At 52.5% G+C, this 23,947-nt stretch overlaps 1 protein-coding gene across 1 annotated transcript in view; it reads left to right on the plus strand.

The window, feature by feature from the left end:
• The window catches only part of LOC101979818, a 54,809-nt gene that overhangs the window by 23,966 nt on the left and 6,896 nt on the right, over positions 1 to 23,947 (plus strand). Inside the window, exons 9-22 of the mRNA XM_026778632.1 lie at positions 5,625 to 5,694; positions 5,836 to 6,178; positions 6,427 to 6,598; positions 9,791 to 9,903; positions 14,115 to 14,200; positions 14,510 to 14,623; positions 15,102 to 15,226; positions 15,342 to 15,415; positions 16,819 to 16,925; positions 17,612 to 17,805; positions 18,730 to 18,817; positions 19,435 to 19,581; positions 20,358 to 20,488; positions 22,803 to 22,945. Coding sequence (XP_026634433.1) covers positions 5,625 to 5,694; positions 5,836 to 6,178; positions 6,427 to 6,598; positions 9,791 to 9,903; positions 14,115 to 14,200; positions 14,510 to 14,623; positions 15,102 to 15,226; positions 15,342 to 15,415; positions 16,819 to 16,925; positions 17,612 to 17,805; positions 18,730 to 18,817; positions 19,435 to 19,581; positions 20,358 to 20,488; positions 22,803 to 22,945 — 1,907 coding nt within the window. The remainder of the gene's footprint in view (positions 1 to 5,624; positions 5,695 to 5,835; positions 6,179 to 6,426; positions 6,599 to 9,790; positions 9,904 to 14,114; positions 14,201 to 14,509; positions 14,624 to 15,101; positions 15,227 to 15,341; positions 15,416 to 16,818; positions 16,926 to 17,611; positions 17,806 to 18,729; positions 18,818 to 19,434; positions 19,582 to 20,357; positions 20,489 to 22,802; positions 22,946 to 23,947) is intronic.

The following is a 23,947-nucleotide window of genomic DNA, read 5'->3' on the forward strand; positions in this document are numbered from 1 at the left end:
TCTTTCTCCCTTCCTCCCTTCCTCTCTCTCTCTCTCTCTCTCTCTCTCTCTCTCTCTCTCTCTCTTTCTTCCTTTCTTTTTGTTTGTTTTTGTTGGGGGGGTGTGTTTGTATTTCAAGACAGGGCCTCCTGGTGGAGTTCTGGCTGTCTTAAAACTTGCTCTATATACCAGACTGGCCTAGAACTCACAGAGATCTGCCTACCTTTACCTTCCAAGTGGTGGCTGCCCAGAACAACTTATTTTTAACATATAAATGTATTTAGTTAGTATTGTGTGTATGGAGGTGAGGACGTGCTGTATAGCTTGCCTGTGGAGAGCAGAGGACAACTTGGTGGAGGTGGCTCTCTCCTGCCACCTTCACATGAATTCCAAGGACTGAACTCAGGTTGCCAGGCTTATGTAGCAAGAGCCTTTACCCACTGAGACATCCTGCTTGCTCCCAGCCTGTTTTTAAATGCACAGGATGAGAACATTGTGGTCTGCAAATGTTACCTGTCTGTTACCTCCAGCATCCCTATAGGAGATCCACACTGTAAGCTGCCACCTCCACCCCCTACTCCACACTGTAAGGTGCCAGCCCCACCCCCAGCCCTCAGAAGGTAGCTTCTGACACTTTCTGGCAGTGGTGTCCTGAGTGTCCTTCCCTTGGCTCCCTTGTTGGGAAAATGTAGATGCAGGTTTTGTTTTGGGCTTTTTTTTTTTTTTTTTTTTTTTTTTTTTGGTTTTTTGAGACAAGGTTTCTCTGTAGCTTTGGTGCCTGTCCTGGAACTAGCTCTTATAGACCAGGCTGCCCTCGGACTCCCAGAGATCCGCCTGCCTCTGCCTCCCGAGTGCTGGGATTAAAAGCGTGTGCCACCATCGCCCAGCTTAGATGCATGTTTTGCAGCCTGCTGGTGCACCAGGGTCTCCTCACATTTCCTTTATCCAATGTGACTCAGGTTAGTCTCCCATTCAGCTACCCCAAGGGGTGCTCCTGGGATCCCTGCACTTGTTGGAACATCTGCCTTTGTTTTTCCTGATGCTCTCCCTGGTGTTCATGCCACACAACAGTCCAGAACAGCAGACCCCTAAATGCCAAAATACCCAAAGGAAAACAGATTCCTTTCTTTTCAAAGATTTATTTATTCATTATATAGACAGTGTTCTGGCATGTAGGGCACCAGATCTCATTACAGATGGTTGTGAGCCGCCATGTGGTTGCTGGAAATGGAACTTAGGACCTCTGGAAGAGCAGCCAGTGTTCCTAACCTCTGAGCCATCTCTCCAGCCCCCCAAACAAATTTCTAATATTGAAAATTAAATTCTGGAAACACACAAAAATTGAAGTCTTTAAAGAGATATATTGACATTTCAAAGGGAGATTTGCTTGAGAGACATAAATGTAGCAGAACATTCCAGAGGCCACTTTATGCAGTATAATAGGCAAGCAGGACACGGGTACTTGTCATTAGTACTCAAGGACAATCACAGTGAATACATGGTGGCTGTGGGCAGACAGGCCACACTCAGTAGGAGACAGGGCACTATCTGTGTGGCTGAGTACCCAGCCTTCTCATCTTAGTCATCTGGATAAGGGATAAGCTATCCTCTGGGGAGAGATGTCACCCAAAGAGTGGGTCCCAACAGTTTACTCTTCCGCCGAAGTGGGTCTGTAGGAAAGACATCTCACAGGCCAAGGGGGCCTCAGTGTTTCCTGGGTGCACATTTTGTGCACCCAAGCCAGTGTATGAACGTGCTCTTTGCAGAGCCACACTGGCAGAAAGCGCCAAGAAATGATTCATTAGAGCTCTCTAGAAGTCTTTGTGAATTTACATCTCCTGCCCTGTGAGGATGTGAGTGAAGAGAAAACACAAATGAAAGACAGCATTGACAAATCAGATGTGGGAAAAGAACCCCACAGAATAAAATGAGGGAAAACGTGAAGGGTTTGTGACAAAGGCCACAGAGGCCACAGGGCGGACGTGGACAGCGTATACAGACCATCTCTGAGAGATGTACCTGTCTGGCCTTGGGCTTGTTTGGGAGTCTTAGTCACGGAGGGAAGCTTCTGCTTTTCTGTTAAGGCCTTGCTTCTTGGGGACCGTTTTCCCGTTCATTTCTTTTGAGGGTCTCCCAAATACTGGACTTTGGAGAATCCCTTGCAGGTATACAAATATGTCCCCAGGATTCTAGTCATTCTTCAGGATGCAGGAGCTGAGGCCATGCAGAGAGCAGAAGGATCCAAGCCACAGTGTCTGGCTTGCCACCCTCTCATGCAGGCCCCCCCCCCCCCCAGGATATGAGCTCCCAGGCCTTTGGTTTCAATATTCAGAATTTTAATATTTCAGGACCAGGATTTTAGACTTATGAGAAATTTATTTTTTCAAGATTTCAACATGTGGTTTTGTGATTGGCACTGAGTACCTGGAAGAGGACTTCACCTGTGTGTCCAGCTCCTCACCCATTACTCCTGTCCTGGATAGCCCACCTGCTCCCATCACAGCAGGCTGGGAACACATGGCCCAGCCAGAGGGACCCAGAGGTCCACTCCAGGATGATGTATGGGGTTTGTGTGCACTGTGTTTCTCTGTGGAGTTCTTTGAGGAACTTGCAAGCTGTTTGCCACAGTGGCTTCAGCATCTCCCATCCCCACCAGCAACGTGTGCCCTTCTTTCCTTCTCCCTCCCCTCCTTCCTTCCCTGTCATTCCCTTCCATCACCACCAGAACAGGACAGCTCCTCCCCTCCTCCACCTCTGGATCTTGTCAGCCACTCCTTGGCCTGGTCTCATTCTGGCCACCTGCTAAGGTACTCATGGCCAGCACAGGAAGGCGAGGAGGAGGAGACACAAGGGATTGGCAGCTCCTCATAGGAGATTGCTCCCAGAAATATCCTGCCCTAGGCTGACTAGGGACATTCGTGGGTATGTTTTTGGCATTAGTGTTGGGAGAAACTTTGAGATGGCCTCCTTGGTGCCTGCTCCTACCCCTCTGTATATACCTTTAGCCAGATGGGATGGATGTTCCTCCTCCTCTTGATGCCTCTCCCCAGCTCCCTCCTTCCTTCTGCCCAGTGTTTCCCTGGCTGTATCCTGAGATAACATGACTGAAGTGAAGCCTAGATGCCTGGATCTGTGAACTTCTAAAGCAGCCTCTATCTCCAAACAGAGGAGGACTCAGGTCCAACCAGTTGCCGTACCCATGGGTAGTCCTCAACAGCCTGCATAGCTCCTCCAGCGTCCTGCAGTGTTAGAGGGGGTGTCCCCGTCACTGTGGGAAGCTGTAGACCTGTCTCTCTCTACTGCATCCTGGCCCCTTTTTTATTACCACTCTTTAAAACTATACTAAAACACATATAACATTTACAACGATAACCATTTTTTAAATCCTCAATCCATCTGGATTTTGTTTTAAGTTTATGCTTAACTGATACATAAAAACATAAAAATTGTACATATGGATGGCTGGGGTACATGTGGTGTTTTGATACACGCACACATTGCATGATATTTAAATTAGGTTAAATGCATCCATCTCCAAACATTTATCATTTCTGTATGATAAAATATATTCAACATCTTTTTTTCTAATCTTTTTTTTGGTATTGTACGATATGTTATAATAAGGGGCGATTAGAATAGCTTCAACTATAGCCCAGTTGATCTGCTTCTTTCCGCTGGTGTCTCACACACCCTCCCCTGGTCTTCTGTGTTGGGAACTGAACCCAGAGCTTCACACCTGTTAGACAAGCCCTCTACCACTGAGCTATATCCCTTGCTTTTGTTTATTTATATACTTACTGTGCCCTGGCTGGCTTCAAACTCACCAAGATCCACCTGCCTCTGTCTCCTGAGTGCTGGGACTAAAGGTATTTACCCCCTTCCCAGCCTTTAAAACCACAACAAAACAAACAAAACCAGCCTTTTATTAAGTTGTATTAAGTTTATTAAGTTGCCCAGGCAGGCATTAAACTCTTCCTACCACGGTTGCCTAGGAAACTGGCTTTTTCAGGCCTGGGCCGCCGCCACCTAACTTCTTTTGTTGTTTGTTTTGATTCACTTCTTTTTTTTATTTTTATTTGTTGGGAGACAGGGTCTCATTGTGCAGGTCTGACTGGTCTAGGGCTCATAGAGATGCTCCTCTCCCTGCTAGGAGGGATTAAAGGCGTATAACATCACTTCAGCATTTGCTCTGTGTGTTTTAGATGAGGGTCTCACTGTGCAGTTTTTTTCAGCCTCCCAGAGTGCTGAGATTGCAGACATACACCACCATGCCTGGTTTAACTTTTAGAGGCACAGCCAGGGGCATCAATTCATATTACTGTGCAGTCATCACCACCATCCATCCTCAGAACGTTCTCTTCTCCCCCCCCCCCCGCAATGGGTCCTCTGTCCCATTAAACCCCAACCCAGAAGCCCTTGCCAGTCCCTGGCATCATCGTCTGTTGATCTGATGGCCTACGTGAACTCAGACATGTGGAATCCTGGGAGGCTTGTCCTTTTGTGACCGATGTCGCTCAGCTTGATGCCTCTGAGGTTCACCCCTGGTGTAACAGGGACCATTCCCTCTTCCTTCTTAAAGCTGAGAAACATCCCATTGTGGAGCACAGTTAATAAAAACCCAGAGACAGATATTGGGGTTCATCCTGAAGGTCAGAAAAGCAAAACAGCCAGCCGCTGACTCTGACCACTACCTCAGTCCAAAACGGTGATCCTCCCTCCAGGAATCTCAGAATGAGACCGTGTGAAAGAGCGGTCTCCTCTCATTTTGTGTTCCTCTCTAGGGTTGGGATTAAAGGCGTGCACTGCCTGGTTTCTGTGGCTAACTAGTGTGGCTACCGGGAGGAAAGATGTGTGCCACCACTGCCTGGTCTGTAAGGCTGTCCAGTGGGGCTGTTTTACTCTTGATCTTCAGGCAAGCTTTATTTATTAAAATACAAATGAAATATCACTACACCATTGTGTGGATGGGCCCCGTGTTGCCAAACCATCATCTGCTCCTGGACCTCGTTTGTTTGTTTGTTGTTTAGCATTGTCTGTTGGGAGCATTGCTGCTGGGAGCGTGGTGTGCAGACATCTGTTCACACCCTGGCTTCTGGTACTTTTACCCAGAAGGAGAATTGCTGGCAGTTGTGTTAATTTGGTGTTTGGTATGTGAAGACTCACCAGACTGTTTCCCAGAGACAGTGGAGTCTGACATTTCTGCCAGCATGTGTCTCTATACCTCACCCACACTTGGTCCCCATTCTACTGAGCCACGTGTGATATGATACGTGGTGTCCTAGCCTTGACCTCTGGTCTGTGGTGAACCCTGACTCTCTCACAGATGGCCTCATTGTCTCTCCTTGCTGCACACGTGTTTGGTTTTTTTGTTTTTTGGGGTTTTTTTTTTTGTTTTTTTTGTTTTTTGGGTTTTTTTTTTGGTTTTTTGAGACAGGGTTTCTCCGTGGCTTTGGAGCCTGTCCTGGAACTAGCTCTGTAGACCAGGCTAGTCTCGAACTCACAGAGATCTGCCTGCCTCTGACTCCCGAGTGCTGGGATTAAAGGCATGCGCCACCATCGCCCGGCTTGCACACATGTGTTTTGCACATACGGTTCGACATCGTGTTGCTGGGGATGAGTGTCCAACCACTCTTCTGTCTCTGCAGCTTCTGTCTGTGTTTGAACAAACCATGGAACCGTGCTGAGACCCAGAACACTGGATGCCCCCGGGAAGGCGTAAGTGGTGCCCCTCTGCTACTGTCTACTGATTCCTCCCCTGACCCCATAAAGCTCCAGGACCTGCCCGGGGGGCTATGTGTCTACCTGGACCCCCAGGACACTGAGCATCCGGGCCCATCGGGCCTCCCGCACTTCCAGTACAAGCAGGCCCGGCTGCAGGCACTGGAGACCATGGCCGATGTCCTCAAGCAGCGTATCGACATCCTAACCACCAAGTTACACAAGTCGTCATCGCCGGACACAGCTGGTGACCTGGCGTCCGACATGCCACCCTTGGGCCCCAGCACAGCACCTACCACCTCCACTCTCACGCCTCCCTCTTACCTCAGAAGTTTAGTGTCTGACGGGAGCAGAGGAACTCCCCAGGACTGGGTGGACACTCAGGGCAAGCCCCTTCTCCCCAGCACCTACGTCCAGGACAGCCCCAGCTGGAAACCTCTGAGCTCAAACCTGGGGACTCACGTTGAGAGCCAGCCCCAAGGTGGGACTGGGCAGTGGGCATCATGCCTATTGGCTAATCCTTGGGCTGGGAGCGACGGGACCCCATTCCTTTTCCTGTCTGGATGGGAGCTGCCCAAACAATGAGAGTAGTGACAATAGCAGATGCTCCCTGAGTCACATATAGCAAGACCATGTCGGGGGAGGGTGGAGGTTCTTCCCAAAGCCTGCTGCCTATCTGCCCCACCTTCCCAAGGGGAAGAAGGCCAGCAAGGCCTTGATGCTCTGCAGGTCCTGTATCCAGCACCCCTGCCTCAGAGTCTCAGGTTCAGCCTTGCCTTGTTGGCTCATCAAGTCGTGGCGCCCTTTCCAAAGGTGCCATAGAGGAGAGACACCGGGAGCTGGAGAAGAAGCTGCAGAGAGAGATGGCTACTCTCCAGGCCCTCGGTGCCTGCATGAGGAGGTGAGAGCCCACCCCTCATGTCCCCTGTGGAGGGTCCCCGTGTTAGCCTAAGGCCCAGAGCACAGAGTCTGGGTGCATCGGGCTGGTGGAGAGGGACACGGGTTGTACTGATTTTGACACTGGCCCACCTCACATATCTGGTTTACCTCTGGCCTGAGCCACTCTGGTCAGGGAGACATGCTCATCGACAGACACTCCTTTGTGCTGGCCCGCAGTTAATGGGAGATGCATTTGTCCTAACTTCCTTGTTGATTGCTAGCAGGGTGACCGTGTCTGAGGACGCTGACACAGGGTTTGTCAGCCTGTCTGGGTTCACTGTCCCAGGAGTTCTTAGGACTTTTCCCTGTACCTTCTTCTGGCTGTGTTCCCGTCCCTGGCCCCAGCCTTTTCTCAGTGCAGTCCACACAGGAGCTTAAGATGTTCCTTCTGTAGTCTCCATGGCCCTCACACCCATCTCACCCTGTTTCCTTCCCATTCCTGGAAAGGCCTGTTCTGCCCCATCACACTCAGCTCTCAGTGGCCCCACTGAATCCAAGGTTAGAGAGGACCCAGGAGGGCTTTTCCCGGTAGGAATCAGCAATTGCCCACCAGAAAGCTAATGGCTTCCTTTATGTGCAGCTGTGGTTTCTGTCCTCTCCAGAACTTGGAAGTATGTTTGGTCACTCTCCAGAAAACATCCTTTGCCTCGAATATTTCCCAGCACCTGCCTACTGTCCTTCCGCCTGGGCCTTACCCAGGGCTTCCTCCAGCATTAGAAGCTCTGTGATCCCCAACACCCACCCACCCCCACCTCCTTCTTGGGACTCTTTGTGCCATGTGCTACCCACCAGAGGGACAACCTATGTCCTTCTCACTTTGCCGTCCCTAGACAGCAGCACCCTCAACAGGTAACTCCAGCCTCTCCGTGGAGCTGTGGCCAAAGCAGGGGTGCACAGTCTGGGGGAGACCGGGAGGCCCTGTGTCTGTGCTTGACGGAGTTCACCAGGATATTCTGTGACCTCGTCTTGGTTCCTGGGCACTGGGGCTACGTTATACTGCTAACTACAGCCTGAGCTGCCTTTCACTGGGCAGCTGGTTCGTTATCTTAGAGGGTGGCCCCTCTTGTGCAAGCGGAGGCTCTCATGCCAGGGGTGAGAGCGGAAGCCACATTCTCGGAGCAGGGAGAACAGACTGTGAAGGGGGCTGTGGTTAAGGCAGCTGCTGCCGGGAAGCTTCTCCACTTCTGGCCTAATGCTGGGGAGGGCGTTTATGTCAAATCTCGCTCAGCTGTGTGTTTACCTTGATCAAGCACATACTTTCCTCCCCAGGTGAGGTTGCTGAGTGCACCCACCTACGTGATCTCCCCCACCCTCACCCCTGCTCTTCCTGGAGTTGGAACACTTCCTTCCAGCCACCACCTCCCTAGGAAACCCACCCCCCCTCTTAAGAACCTCTTGATAGATCTGGTGTTTCCCGGATGGTAGAGCCTGTGTCGTCACTGATGCGTAATGGCCATTAGGGGGCAGCATTGTGCTGAGGGTTTCCTCAGCTAATGCGACAGCCCCATAGACTGTTCCTGAAATTGGAAAGATTTAATTTCAGTATCTCAGGTTCTGAAAGGCTAGGTGACCCCAATATCCCAGACCCAGGCCCAGATGGTCCTGGTGCCGATATTCCTGGTACAAAGCCACAGGGGTTGTGGCTTCCCCTCTAGGGGTACCCCACTTGTGATCTTCTCCATAGTTCACCCTAAGAGTCACCAATAGAGTTTCTTAAATGCTAAAATGTAGCTCTCCTGGGGGCACATACTGTCTGTGGGCTGAGGCTGGACATACCTGTGCCGTCTTTCACTGGGCTCCTGCCCCAGATGAACACACCTGTGTGGGTCACAGAGTTCTACAGGACCGGTACAGGCAAGCCCAATAGCCAGGAGAGATCAGAAGAGACAGAAATCATACTCAAGTTCTGTTTCCCAAAAAGGTGGGGCCCAGGAGAGCAGGGAGGTCACTTGCTGGTCGCAGCCAGGTGGCCCTGCCGGGTTTCTTTTGAGGATCCATGTCAGCCTTCCTGTGTTCCAGGCTGTGTTTCCCCTTCTGTTGCCCTCAGCTGCACGACCAGGCTGAGTCTGCAGAGGTGGGACCCTCTCCCTTACTCCACAGGCACTTGGTGATGGGTGAGGGCCCAGTCTGTCAGCATCTTCTCACAGTTAAGGACACCAGGGGTCTAGCCAGCTCTCCATGGGACTTGGTCCCGCTTATCTTCACACTTAATTCTATCCAATTGTTCCTGCTTTCTGGAAATTCTTTCCATGTCTGTGTTCCCACAGTGCCTTGCAGCCTTAACATATGTCCACATATTCAGAAAGAGACCTTTACTCCAGGTGGGGGTTGGGTATGGTCATGCCATACCATAGCCTTGCACAGCACCTAACTTGAAGAAGGCCAGAGACAGAGGCCTGTGGGCCTCAGGGGCTGCTGGACACAGGCATGGGTGACATGTTTGGTGATTCAGGTGGAGTCCAGGTCACTATGTGCTAGGGACAGATGGTGCCCCAGGGAGAGTTGAGCTGAGGCTGTGTTCACAGCCCACACCAGCCAATTTACATACTCATCCTCTGTGTTCCAGAGCCTTCTAATCCCTGCACCTGCTGCAGGCCCACCTGGACCAGACAGCTTGCCGCCCACTGTGGCCGCTTTGACCTTTCCCATCTGAGGAGGGCAGCTGCCTGAGACCGTGCAGAGGAAAGAATTAGGGTCCTTAGTCATGGCTGTACCTCTCCCTGATGGCCCGGCTCTACATCACAGACACAGCGATAGGGCAGAACCACAACAGTAGCCGTGAGGTGTCTCCTCATTCCACACAGCCTGTGGGGGTGTACTTATCAGCCAACAGGGATGAACAGGATAGCTACATTGGCACACTAGGCTGTGATCTCACCTGCAGAGCTGGTTGTGATGGAGCTAACACTGCATACTGGATAGGCTGCTACACACACACACACACACACACACACACACACACACACACACACACACTGTGACCACACTTGACTGATGGGCCAGACCTTAAGCCCTAAGGTCTGGCTCTAGACACACTGCCTGGGTCCTAGAGCTGCTGGCGGCCATAGGAGCCCAGATTCCTGCTGAGTTAGGGTACTTGTGCTCATCCTCTTCCCCCATCCTGATCCTGGCTTTACTCATCATTGTCTTCTAGCTCACTTGGGTTACCAGCTGCACCAGCCCCCACCTGTGGCTCCCTTTGGCAGGAGGAGAAACTGGGAAACAAAAAGGCAGGCTTGGTAACACCCTGGACCACCCAGAGCTGCGGTAAGGGTGAGCCTGAAGACAGGCCCTGGGCTGGCTGGTCGGGTGGCCAGGGGGGCCTCCCATGGGCCTCTTCCACTGCCTAGCTTGAGCTTGATCTCGCAGGGTAGAGACCTTGTTCTATGTGGACGGCAGCCACATGTCCGTATTAAAGTGTTTTGAGGCTCTCCAGCTCCCACCGCCGACTTTGCTCCTGCTGCGCCTGTCATGACGTATGTCATCGCTGGTCTCCAGAACAGTCACACTCCTGCAGCCCGAGAGTGCCACCCTTCTTTCCTTCCTTATGACTGTCACCCAGGTTATTCCTTTTGCTTGGTACTTAAGTGTCCTTGTTCCTAGATTTCAGCTGAAGGGACTCGGGACTGAAGAGCTGGCACCTGGAAGGGGTACGAGGCATCCTCTTGCTGACCACAGTAGCCACAGAGTCCTGGGGGAGCCTATTTGCCCTCAGGGTGCATCCGGGTAGCGGTCTCTAGGCTGCAGGGGGAGTCTTCCTGCACAGAACGGCCAGGAGATGGGTGCCAGATTTGAACAAGCCTGAGACTCTGTTCACTTTTTCGTTGTTATCTGCTTATTTTCTGCAGAAAACAGGTTTTGAATATGGTAGTAAGATATCCCGCACGCCCAGCCCTTAGGAGACCGAGGGAAAGAGGATCACAAATGTAAGGCCAGCCTGGGTAAGACAGAGTTCTAGGCCAGCCTGGGATGCACAGTGAGACCTAACGACCAAACAAGTAACAAAGGTTCAAACACACACACACACAATAGGTAAACGGTGCTGGAGATACAGCTCAAGCGTAAAGTGCTTGCCTAGCATGTATGATGCCGTGGGTTCAGTTCCCAGTACTGCACAATGAAACCAAAGCAAACAGCAACAACAAAAGTGATCACGCCTGTCTTAGAGAAACATTAAATGTGACCCTTAGCTCTGCCCGGACTCCTCAATCAGAGTGACCCTAGGGGATTGTAGGATAGGCATCAAGGCCTGAGAAAGGTCCAGGCTTAACCTCCAAGGTAGAGCGGCAGCAGGGTGGGTGAGGAGTGTCTCATATTGGGTTCAGAGCTATGGACATAGCTGATAGGTGTGGGTCAACTCATATGTGTGAGCTGAGTGTGTGTGTGTGTGGGGGGGGGGTTCCTGCTACCCCATCGCAGCAGAACGCCACAGAGCTAACCCTCCCTTTGGTACTCATTTCTTTTCTTTTGAGACAGGGTAGCCTTTATTTAACCCACTGTGTAGCCATGGGTGACCTTGAACTTCTGATTCTGTTGCCTCTGTTTCCCAAGAGATGGGATAACAGATACGTGCAACCAGACCCTGTTTATGGGGTACTGCAGATGGAACCCAAGGCAAACACCTAAAGCTCTACCCTCACAGGCCAGCCCTCCCCCTTATAATCAGTCCATTCCTGACTTTAGTGTAAGGCTTCACTGCTTTATAGATAAGACTTCATCAGTTATTCTGTTACCATGGCTACTAAATGTTTACATAAATTTGAGAAAAATCATTTAAATCAAGGGAAAACCCTATCTCTTGACGGAAAGTGTAGCGCAGAGAGTCAGTGAGATTTCCAGAATACCCTGGGCTCTGCCCACCCGGGACTGGGTTTATACGCTCTCCTCCTCCAGACTGACTGGGCAGGGTCTGCTTTTGTGTGGGAGTCAAGAGCAATTCCTGATCACAGCAAGGTGGCCCTCTCCTTACCGGGATGTGTGTGGGGGGAGCCTGCTGTATCCCTCAGCCTCATTTGCCGTTCCCTGAGCAGAAGTGCTGGTCGGTCACAGGAACGGCAACGAGAGTTCCAGCCTTTAGTGTATACAAGCAGCGTTGTCCGGTGGAGCTTTCTGAACTTCAACACCCGGACATCCCTGCTCGGTGGGATGTCTGTTGGTGGGGGATATTGTGGTAGCTGTCAGACATGTGGCTGTCAAGACCTAGAACTGTGAAGAGGTGGGACAGAAAATGTTATATCTTATGGAGAGAGATAGACAGAGAGAGAGAGGGAGAGAGAACATGCTCACATGCATATGTAGAGGCCAGAAGACAACCTGGGGTAATAATTCCTCAGACACCCCCAGCTTGGTTTTTTTTTTTTTTCTTCTCAGATCACGCTTTACTGGAGTGCATTTGGTTGAGGGAGAGCATAAAGCGAAGGGGGGCAGGAAACGAGAGAGCGAGAGAGAGAGAGAGAGAGAGAGAGAGAGATGAGAGGGACGAGAGGCGCTAGAGGGGGACGAGAGAGAGAGAGAGAGAGAGAGAGAGAGAGAGAGAGAGAGAGAGAGAGAGAGAGGAGAGAGACGCTAGAGAGAGATGCTAGAGAGAGACACGAGAGAGAGGGAGCCCCAGCTTGGTTTTTAAGACAGAGTATCTCGCGGGCTGAAATTGCCACACAGGCTAGCCTGACTGTCTGGGGAGCCCAGGCTCCGCTCCCGCTCATCTCTGAAACATTGGGATTACATGTGCAGGTCACCACACCCAGGTCGGTCTGCCTTCCTTCCTTCCTTCCTTCCTTCCTTTCTTTCTTTCTTTCTTTCTTTCTTTCTCTGATACACAGGTTTTGAAGTCTAACTTGGAGCCCCATTTTCCTCCCCTAAATGTACCAAAATAAACGCCATCTGTGCCTTTCGCTGCTTCTCTGGGGGCAAAGCTCTACCCTCAGGCTCAGCGACTCCCCGGGGGAGGGGCAGAGAAACCAGAGTCTAAGCACTTACTGTCATTGTCCTTCCTGCCGTCAACCGGCTGCCATGGGTGCTGGGCACTCATGAGGCCATCTTACTGGGTCTCGCAGTACTGGCTTTAGGAGGTGCTGAATTCTGGGGGCTCCTAACTGTCTTTTGAGGAGAGTTAGGGATTAAGGCACATGGTGATCTCAGCTGGGGACTGACCTAGTTTTCTTCTGGGTCACAGGTCAGTGCTCAGGGACATGCAGTCTGTGGCCTGTGGGGTGCTGGTATGGCCCAAGAAGACTAGGAGATACCCCCTCAGATGCATGGCTTAGAGGCTTTGGGCTTCAGTCTTTAGGTCCGTGGAAGGATGATGGAGTTGGGCACCTGCTCTGGCCTTAGAATCCTCAAGGGCCTGGACATAGTAGTGAAACCTCCTCTTCTCCAAAGGAACTGGAACTCAGTCAACCCAAAAGTTGTGCCCAATTACACGGGGGTCCTCTGAGAGTCCTCGAGTGCTCGTTGTATGTCTTGTGGCTGCACCCTGCTACCGTCTGATCTTTTCTGTCAGTGGTAATACCCAGGGATTGTGTAGCTGTTGTTCACAGCTTTTCTTCTGCTCCTTCTCTGTCTGTGATGACAGCAGTCTGCTAGGGAGGATGGTTCTCCTTGGGCAGAGGATTGAGAGTCTCTCTGTAGCCTTCCCTGTATCATGACTAGCCAGTGACTGAGGGCCATCGAGGGCTGTCAGGAAGGCCCTCTCATCCAGGCCAGAGGGTTCAAGTCAACCATCCTCTGAAGCCTCCCCTAACAGCTAACTGTTTGCAGAAATGAGGCTGAGGATAAGGATAAGGTCAGGAGGGAACAGAGCCAACCCCTGAACTCAGCTCTTCCCCAGAGCTCCCCTGGTGGAACCCCCTACAGGGTAGTGAACACCAGCAGTATGTAGAGCCTTGGCCATGGAGGGGGGGGGGAAGAAGCCTGCTCTGCTATCTTTGGAGACTTTGTAATCTAAGGGGGAACACTCCAGAATTCCGAGGAGCACCCTGGACTCACCTCTGTAACACATACCCACCTGAGCACCACTGTCAACCACCGTGACCTTCGGGCCCTGTTAAGCTATTGTGGAATCCTTACATGAGTAAGCTGTATCCCCTCCACACACAAAGGCTCTGTTTGGCCAGTGATCTAGGGTCCTCTAGAAAGTGCAGGACAGAGCTGAGACTGGTACCTGGGTCTGTCTGGTGGCTCCTGTCTCCTATGCTAACTCGATTCCTGCTTCTGAAATGAATGGTGGAAAGAGGGAGACACAGCCAGCTTGAGAGAGGGAATACAGCCACGTGGCAGCCACGCCGTCTCGAAGGGCTGCAGGGAAGGGGCCCTTCTCGAAGTGCTGGCGACCAGTGCAGTTCTTGCGTCGTGTGGGCTTTCCCTCCTGGCCTCTGGCCTGAGTTTCCTTGCAGGCCAAGAAGCTGTGAGTGCTGAGGCTCAACCAGGAGAGAGGCTCAGAGCATACCTGCCACTCAGGTGCCCTCCTCCGTGGTCCGCAGGTCAACAGGAGCCCAAGGGGCCACATTCTGGAGGGCACCTGACCAGTTTCCAGCTGAAATCCTTGCACTTTCTCCAGTCACTGAAGGTATGTCCTGCCCCATGATACCAGGCCAGCGACGGCTGTGTCCCCTTTAGGCATCTTCTGTTTGGAGATTAGCTGTGAGCAGCCTTTGCCTGAGGCTGAGTAAAAAAGGCTCCAAAACACAGAGCTGAGGGTTTAGATGCAGCCCCCACCCCTGGCACTCAACCCGGATAGGGAAGTCCCAGGTAGAAAGAGTAGTCATCCGCTAAGAGAGGCAGGCCCTGCCCAGGCGTGGGATCTACCAAAGTGATCCCTCATAGTCTGTCGCCAACAAGGCACCAGTGAACCGTGGGGTATGGGTTCTCATGACAGCTGGACCAGCAGAAGCAGGAGCAGGCGCTGGCCCTTCTGAGACAGCGGGCAGAGCAGGAGGTATGGGAGACGCAGATGGCGCTAGATGAGCTTGTCTTCAAACACCAGCTGAAGGTCAGTGGGATGCCCCTTCTGGGGCTTTAACTGGTGTGCTTCGCCTCCCAATGTCCCTTCTACCCCACCCCACCCAGGCTGAGGTCCTTCTAAAGTGGGCACCGTCGCATGGATTCAGAGAGGCACCACTAGTCTAGGAGGGAGTACAAAGCCACACAAATTGGGGGCCGTGGACTTGTTTGAAGGGACTGGAAGCTTTGGCCACTAACGTCCTGAAAACACCCACACTGGGGTGCCCATGGCTGGTTCCAGACCTGGGTCACAGATAGGGGTCGTTGCCTCCCACTCATCCCAGTCTGGGGTCTGTTAGGCCCCGAGCAGCGAGGTCTCTGTTGGAGCTCAGAGTTTATAATCTATGGTGTGTGTGATATACAAACCCCAGTATGCCTCTCTTGCCTGATTCTGGGATCCAGCCTGGCCTAGCTGGCTGTGAAACCTCCTCTCTCACGCTCTGCAACATCAGATTCTTTCCTTGTAGCAGCAGATGGAGAAACCCCTAGTCCAGCAAAAGCCAGAAAAGGCTTTGAAGCTGGAACAGCAGCAGACGTGTGGTGGCCTAGAGCTGAGCACACCGTCTCTCAACACAGTGACGACCAGATCTAGGTGAGGCCAAGGCTGGGACCAGATGCCACCCCACAGGGTAGAGGAGGGCGAGGGTGGGCTTAAATTCAGGTTTCAGGTGCTGGGAATGACAGTGACCTTTGGTGGTACCCCTCAGATCACCACCCTTCCCACAAAGAGACAATGCAGAGTCTTTGAAGCATCCTGAGGAGGCACGGTCAGCTTCTGCAGGTGAGCATCCTGTGTGATGTGTGCTGGCAGGCTAAGAACCTTGTAAAGCCTCCCAGATGAACTTTGAGCCTCGTGGAGCTAGGTATGCCAGCCTATAGCTTCACCCCCAGTCTGACACAGCTACTTCCCTGGAAAGCTTGGCCCCTCTGCTGATTTCTGGTGGCCATAAAGTACATTTGTAGACTTTTTTTTAAAGATTTATTTATTTATTATGTATACAACATTCCTTCCATGTATGTTCACATGCCAGAAGAGGGCACCAGACCTCATCATAGATGGTTGTGAGCCACTGGGAATTGAACTCAGGACCTTTGGAAGAGTAGTCAGTGCTCTTAACCTCTGAGCCGTCTCTCCAGCCCCATTTGTAGACTTTTGATGATCTCCACACTCAGGCTTTTGCTGGGATATGCTATACTCTCTGTTGGGTGGAACAGTCTGTTACCAGTTGGTGACAGAATTGCTCTGACCTACCCCATGTTTGTGACTTTTCTTCTTTGTTTCTACTATTGTTGGCTGGGAGACACACTATGGAACCTTCAGATTGGAAGGTTGTCTAGACCCCTGGGCAGTTCGATTAGTGCTATAGCACGTAAACGTTTAGGATTCAGACGAGCTCTTGATGAACTGACCCTTTTGATATGGAGACACTTCTGCAGTGTGCTTTGTCCTAGAGCCCACTTTGTATGTAAGTTTAGTTGTGGGTTTTTGTTTTTGTTTGTTTTGCGGGCATGGTGATACTATGCTTGCATCTCGCCTTGGGTCTCTTAGTCTGGCCTGGAACTCACTGTTAGCCAAGATTACCTTAAATTTCTGACCCTCCTGCCTCTGCCTCCCAAGTGCTAGGGTTATAAATGTGCATTGTTATGCCAGGCATGATAGTGCATGCCTTTAATCCCAGCACTTACTAGGCAGAGGTAGGCAGATCTTTTTGAGTTCGAGTCCAGTCTGATCTACAAGAGCAGATGCCAGGACAGCCAGGGTTGTTACACAGAGAAACACTGTCTCAGGGGGTGAAGGTGAGGGGCACCTACTCTATGAAACTCACCATAGCAGGGTGGTAGGCAGGGGTCAGCAGCAAGGGAGCTGGGTTAGCAGGGAGTCTGGGCTCTGTGTGTCCCTGTGCCAACTGAGTACTAGACTCGGGACATCCCCTCTGGCCTCAGTGTCTCCTTCTGTGTGTGTGTTTGGTCTGGTCCTGTGTACAATTGTGGGTTCCATTTCGGAGTTTCAGTTTAGGAAACAAGAGGCCACCAGTCCCTTCCAGCATTACCTTGTGATCTGGTGGGAAGCTGTGTGTCAGAGGTTGTGTGTAGATGCATGAAGTATGTTCTTGCCTCGGACATACTTCATTTGGGAGGCCCTCCTTAGGAAAGGCCCTAAGCACATGTTAATGGTTCCCTCAGGACCCCACCAAGGCCTGTTTTCTGTCTTGGAGCCGGTGCAGCAGGACCCAGCCCCCTCCCAGCTGGCTCTAACCAAGTTCTTCCCTTCAGACAGAACCACCTACAAGGTACAAAGAATGGAGCATGAGGGGCTGGAGAGATGGCTCAGAGGTTAAGAGCACTGACTGCTCTTCCAGAGGTCCTGAGTTCAATTCCCAGCAACCACATGGTGGCTTACAGCCATTTATAATGAGACCTGGCGCCCCCTTCTGGCTTGCAGGCACACGTGGAAGGAATGCTATACACATAATATAATATAATAAATAAATAAATATTTTTAAAAAAAGAATGGGGCATGACTTTAAGGCTACATGATACTGGTGGTGGGTAGTGGGTCCCTGATCTGGGAAGGGTCACCCCGTCATCCCAGTGTCCATCCTTGCAGCTGGTAGCTACCCCAATTCTTCCTATCACCCTGGGTGATAGCTGAGGACCTGCATGCCAACAGGGTGCTTTGGACAGGACAGTGCACAGCCCAGCCTGCCTTGCTAAAACCCTGCAGAGCATCAACAAGTGTCCTGCCTAGCTTGGGATGGGCGTGAGTCCAGGATGATGAGGACCCTGCCTGCCCTCTGGGAGCTTACAGTCAGGAAGGGGTGCCTTGCCAGGAAGGGAGCATTGTGGGGGGGATAAGCTGGTGGGCATTTAGGGAGGATTTCTTGGAGTCTGTGGCATCTTCCTGAGAGTTGGGACCGCTCCCAGCCCTTGAGAGGAATTTGTATTGACAAGACTGGGTTGGTCTGTGTCTCTGCAGCGGGACATAGAGAGACCAGAGCCAGGAACAGAAAGGTCCAGGACCTTCCACCGCTTCACTATTGCGATGCTGGAGCAGAGTCTGAGAGACGAAGAGCTGCGTGCCCAGCACCAGGCTGCAGTTCTCCGACTGCGTGAAATGGCGCTGGAGGAAAAAGCCCGTGCGGAGCTGGCCTGCCTGGAGCATCAGATAGGGTGAGCTCAACGTGTGGTTGGTTCTGCCCACCCCGTCCACGTGCCCACCCCCATCCATGTGCCCACCCCCTCCACGTGCCCACCCCTGTCCAAGTGCCCACCCTCCACGTGCCCACCCAGTCTACGTGCCCACCCCTGTCCAGGTGCCCACCCCCTCCACGTCCCCACCCTCTTACCCACACACAGGCACAGACACAGAAAGATGACTGTAGTGATCCAGGCAGTGATAGGCATTTGGAGAAATTTAGGGAAGATAGTAAGTGTCCCCAAAAGACTTAAACAAGCAGCCACGATCCCTGTCTCTGTAGTGTCTGCAGTATTTTCAGAGTGTTCCAGAGTGTTGCTGGGGGCTTAGGCTTCACACGCTGCTGCATGCCAGGAAATCTCACGTCACCACATACGTGCCAGCACATGGGCATTGCAGGCCATCAGCATTCCCTTGGCCTGTCTCTAATTACAGACCTTCGCTGTGTAGCCAACGTTTTGCTATTATGACTACCGAGAAACTTTTTCCTTAGAGTGATTTCTTAGACATAGGACTTTCATATATAAACGAAACGAATCCAGAATCCTCTAGCCTTGCTGAGGCTAGTCTCTGGAGGTTCCTCTATTCACAGCCCACCACCACCCTGGGCATGACATGTCCTTAGTGTCTATCAGTGGGGAACCCCTTGTCTGGATGTAGTCTGCAGGTGGGAGACTCCATCACCTCAGGCTGTCTTCACACCCTTGACCATGAGACAGTCATCAACATGCTGGGAGGGAAGATTGACAGCCCAGGCTGAGGCCCCTGGGGATCCCAGACTCTGCTCGGTTGGGGGACATCTAGGTGTACCTGGCTGCTAGAGCTGTCTGGTCCTGCTTTGTGGATCTCCCAATCTGGAGAGACTCTCAAGACTGCCTGTGGCTTTTTCCCTTCCCTAGGTGTCTGGGGCTCAAGGGGCGCGAAGCGGCACGGGCCACTTTGTGGGAAAAGCAACAACAAGCCCTCAGTAGGCTTGAGAAGGAACGGGTAGGCACGGACAAGGAACGGTCACACAGAAGCAGGCCTGCAGCCCTCCCAGTGGGGGCACCAGAATGCCCCTGTGTCCCAGAACGTCCTTGAGCTCTTGCCAACCTCCAGTAATGCTTACAACTCTATGGGGCCTGGAAGAGCCCACGGTCAGAGGACTGCAAATCTAAGTGGCACATGGCCCTACGTCCCTGAGTCTAAACCACGCTTAACCTCCTGCTAACTGTGGCCTGCGACAAGTCGCTTAGCCTCTGGGAGCTTCAAGTTCCCACTGTAGAGCAGTGTCTGTTTCCGAAGTCTTGGCAAGGCTTTTATAATAAAAGGGTGGTACGGAGGCAAGGCAGTAGCCAACACCTGGGGGGAGGGGAGGAGGGGGGAATAGGGAGAGAGAATCCATATGGAAGTCATTGGTGCATGAGTACCCCAGCTTCATGGGTTCCCTCCTGCCCAGACCAAACCCAGAGGAGAGCAAAAGCTAAGAGGCTGAGCAGGGAGGGCCAGGCAAAAGGCCTGGGAGAGGAGAGGTGGGTCGTCAGGCAGCATGAGAGGCAGAGGCCCCTGGACGTCCCCTCCCTGCCCCGGTGTCCTAACTGGAATTTTCTCCTCTGGAACTTCAGAGGGAAATCCAGTACCTGAAGAAGGTGTATGCGTCCCTGCACCGTGACAGAAAGCAGCTCCTGCAGCACCAGCAGTCTATCCTCGATGTGCAGAGGTCCGTGGCTCACTTGCGTCAGGAGCTCCAGGCCCGGACCCAGCAGCTGCAGGTGGGCGCTCCCAGCATCTTCGCTTGGTCCCTTTGTGTCCCACCTGCCACTCTAGGTGGAAAGGGTCTGGAACAGGATGATGGTGTTGAGGGAGAAGATGACCTGCCGGGGGCCCTGGGGGAGGAGCCAGGCTTCCAAGCTATGGCAGTTATTACAGACCAGGGGGAGAAGAAAGGCCCTGTGGGAGGAGGAGAGCCTGGTGGGTGGGGGTGGAGGGGTAATGATCTAGCTCGAGGAGGCCCAGGTACCACTCAGATGGGCCAGCGGTAGCAATGGGGACCTCTGTGTCCCTAGCAGGCCTGGGTGTGCTGGAGAGGCCACTCAGACAAAGTACCCACTGTGTCTGTGGAGCTGAGTCCCTGCTCCTTTCACCCGGATAAGAGCATGAGAGGGAATACGGATGAGGGCAAGGGACCCTTGGGCACTCTGTGTTCCCCTAACTCTGTAAGCAGGAAGACAGTGGCCTCATCTCTGAAGAACCTGCCACAGGCCAACCTTCAGGAGAGGGGGCTCTGGACTACCTGACTCTAGAGTTCTCTATGCCTCTGGGCAACTGTGGGCAGAAAAGCAAGCTCTGTCTTCTGTCTGTACCTATCAGCAGGTGTCTAGGCCTGGTAAAGGACGGGGCAGCTTGTCCCAGCTAGTGCCCACTCTATCTACAGTGGTAAGGGTGTCCTGCGGTGGCCGCTGCCATGTGCTCCTGCCCCCCTGCTTTTCTGCAGAGGGCACCAGCTGAAGGTGGCTATCCCAGGCTTGCCCTGTACTATTTTTCCTAGAGTTCCAGCTCCAGCGTCAAGGTCGCCTGGGAAGGGGTCTCTGACACACATCAGAAAACAGAGGAACATGGACCTGGGAGCCCCCAAAGCCACAACCCCCAGGAACTCTCAGACAGCTTGAAAGTTTCAGAGTGAGTGGGGGAGGGTGGGAGTGAGGGAAGATGGCCCTGGCACATACCATGACAAGCCTTTCGTGTATTTGTTTTCTGCTGCATGGTTCCATTTCACTCTGCTGCGCCCAGGAAGATGGGGGGTAAAAGGGCATGGGAGGACCAGACCTGCCCTGAGCTTCCAGGAGGATGGGAGAAGGGCATGGGAGGACCAGACCTGCCCTGAGCTTCCAGGAGGATGGGAGAAGGGCATGGGAGGACCAGACCTGCCCTGAGCTTCCAGGAGGATGGGAGAAGGGCATGGGAGGACCAGACCTGCCCTGAGCTTCCAGGAGGATGGGAGAAGGGCATGGGAGGACCAGACCTGCCCTGAGCTTCCAGGAGGATGGGATAAGGGCATGGGAGGACCAGACCTGCCCTGAGCTTCCAGGAGGATGGGAGAAGGGCATGGGAGGACCAGACCTGCCCTGAACTCCGGGACAGATCAAACAGCCGCCACAGTTACTGGCTCTGTGGTTGAGGGATATGGGCACATGAAGCTCCCTAGAGCACTCTGTGGGGCATAGGATGACAGAGCACACAGACAGCCTGGTTTGGGGCAGCAGAAAGCATGTGTGTGGCCACTCCAGCCTCTGGGACTGTAGGAGCTGTTCTATGGCCAGCAGCAGCTGGACTTTCTTTGAGGCCTGGCCATTTTGCAGCAAAAGGGGGTGAGGTTCCTGCCTGTGTTCAGAGGAGAGACATGAAGAGTGTCCCTTGACCACAGATGGGTGAAAGGAGCAGCAGGCCTTTCCCCATAGTGGCTTCCCCATGCTGGAAACTATAGCAGGCTTTCTCAGACCACCAGTCCATAAAGCAGGACACAGAAACTTATTATTAATGAATGAATGCTTGGCCTTATCTTATGCTTGTCCCACTAGCTCTTAGAACTTAATTTTTTTGAGTTCTTTTTTTTTTTTTTTGGTTTTTCGAGACAGGGTTTCTCTGTGGCTTTGGAGCCTGTCCTGGAACTAGCTCTGTAGACCAGGCTGGTCTCGAACTCACAGAGATCCGCCTGCCTCTGCCTCCCGAGTGCTGGGATTAAAGGCGTGCGCCACCAGTGCCCGGCTGAGTTCTTTTTTTTTTATTATTAAAAATTTCCGCCTCCTCCCCACCTCCCTTTTCTTTCCCCCTCCCCCCACTTAGAACTTAATTTAACCTGCTTCTCTTCTCTCTTTGTCTACGTTTTGCCTTGGGGCTTTTTATCTTTCTTTCATTCTGTATGTCTTACTTTCACTGCTTCCTCCTGGCTGGCCCCAGCGCTCTCTCTCTCTCTCTCTCTCTCTCTCTCTCTCTCTCTCTCTCTCTCTCTCCCTCCCTCCCTCTCCCCTCTCTGTCCGCCAGCCCCTCCTATCCCTCCACTGCCTGCTATTGGCAGCTCAGCTTTTTATTAGACCAATCAAGTAATCAAGTTCCTTAGGCCAACAAAGCAACACATCTTTACATGAACAAATGCAGCATATCTTTACAACAGTAAACAGACGCAGGGTAAACAAAGGTAACAGCCTGTACACAGTTAAAGTGCTAGTCCACAGCAGGAAACACTGTGCTCCACCCAGCAGCACTGTCGGGGCGGAGTGATCTGTGGATGGTTCTCATCCTGGCAGTCCCCTCTTCCCCAGGCACCCACTGCCAGTCCTGGGAAGGCTATCACCACCCAGGCCCTAGTGGTTAGCTCCTGGGCTTCCTCCCTCCACCTTGAGGGTGGGGTTGGGGATAGAATCACCTCCCTCAGGCTGGCCTGCAAGAGAGAAGATCTTCTAGAGCTTTCTCTGGTACCTCTCAACAGCCTTGGCAAGAACAGTCACTCTGGACCCTCCTCTCTGTGCCTGTCAGCAGAGTACAGACTGGGCCAGGGTAGCATGCCTGTTCCAGGCCCTGAACGGACCTACAGCACTTGATGTTGGTGAAACTGCCAGGACCCAGAAGCTACCCCTAGGCAGAGCCCTCCCTTTTGAACCTCTAGAGTGTCCCCAGGGCCCTAAGAGGCAGGCTGACTGGTTCACACACGATGGTGGGCCCAGGCAACAAGGAAAAGGACCAAAGGCTCCTAGGCCCCCATCCATGCCCCATAGCAGCTGCTCCATCTGAGGCCCAGGCCCTCCTTGGGAAGCTGCTGAGTGAAGAGGGACCAGGACCCTGTCTTCTGCTTGGCCACTGGTCCAGTTGCCCCTGGATGTAGCTCAAGGTGGTTCTAGGGACAAGGACTTGCTGAGTCTTGTGGTCAGGGATGGGCACCCTGGCTGGAGCAGCTGGAGGTCCACTCACATCTAGTCTGCTGTGTCTTGTCCTGCAGCCTTTCTCCAGAGCAGAAGGAAGTGACACCTCCCCAGGCAACTTCAGCTGCAGATAAGCTCCTGCAGCCTCAGACGCTGAAGTGGGCAGGTGTCACACCGGGGACTGGAAGCCCATCTGTGGAGAGTGGACATGACAGCCAAGGTAGTCCAGAACAGATAATTGCTCAATCTGTCAGCGCCGGCCTTCTGTGGGGGCAACATTAAGCTTGGGGTGAGACAGTCCTACGTACCAGGCCATCAGGCCAGTATGTGACCTGGGATACCCAGGCCTCCCTGGGCACATCTGAGTTGTAGCAAAGTGCCCATTGGACCTGCCCCTCAACCCTCTGAGACACAGAACATGGGATGTCACAGGAAATTGCCCAGGCAGGCTGTCCTACTGCAGAGAGTTCCAGGCAGGAGCAGCTGCTCAGAGTTAATGTGGCTGCCCATCACTGCAGGCCTGGGACTGTCAGAACACAAACCTATCAACAGCAAGGCCTGGCCATGTCCCCCTGCTGTCAGGCAAGGACTGAGACTGAGCATGCCCTTCCCTGGCATAAAGGGAGTGTTTTCCTGGTTCAGGGCAGAAACATAGTAGGATGCAGTCTAACATGATTCCTGGCTGTCCCTCCCCATCTTGCTGTGGCCTGGTAGATTTGCTCTCTGTCCCCCAAGGAAGAATCCAGGAAAATAAAGGTGCACTCTCTGCCTCCATCAGTCCACGGGCTGCTGGTGTGACTACTTGGCCTGTGCTCCATTCTACCTCCACCATGTTCCTCCCCTCCCTGACCTCAGTCTCTTCCTTATGATGAGATAAATGTCATATTCATTTTTGGAGGCTGCCACTCAGAGTTCTGCAAGCTGAATGACTCAAGCAAATGTGTGCTCTCACATTCTGGAGACCAGAAGGGGGAAATCTATGTTCCCTCCAAAGGCTCCAGGACAAGGTCCTTCTAGCTCCTTTTGGCTCCAGATGTTTCCCAGATCTAAGGTTGTCTCCAGACTCTGTCTCCTTGTGCCTGTCTCTTTTCTCCTGTGTCCATTTCCTCTCCTGTTTCTTTCTTTTTTTAATTATGTATACAATATTCTGTCTGTGTGTATGCCTGCAGGCCAGAAGAGGGCACCAGACCCCATTACAGATGGTTGTGAGCCACCATGTGGT

Source organism: Microtus ochrogaster, chromosome 4 (assembly GCF_000317375.1).
Source record: "Microtus ochrogaster isolate Prairie Vole_2 chromosome 4, MicOch1.0, whole genome shotgun sequence".
Classification (NCBI taxonomy): Eukaryota; Metazoa; Chordata; class Mammalia; order Rodentia; family Cricetidae; genus Microtus; species Microtus ochrogaster.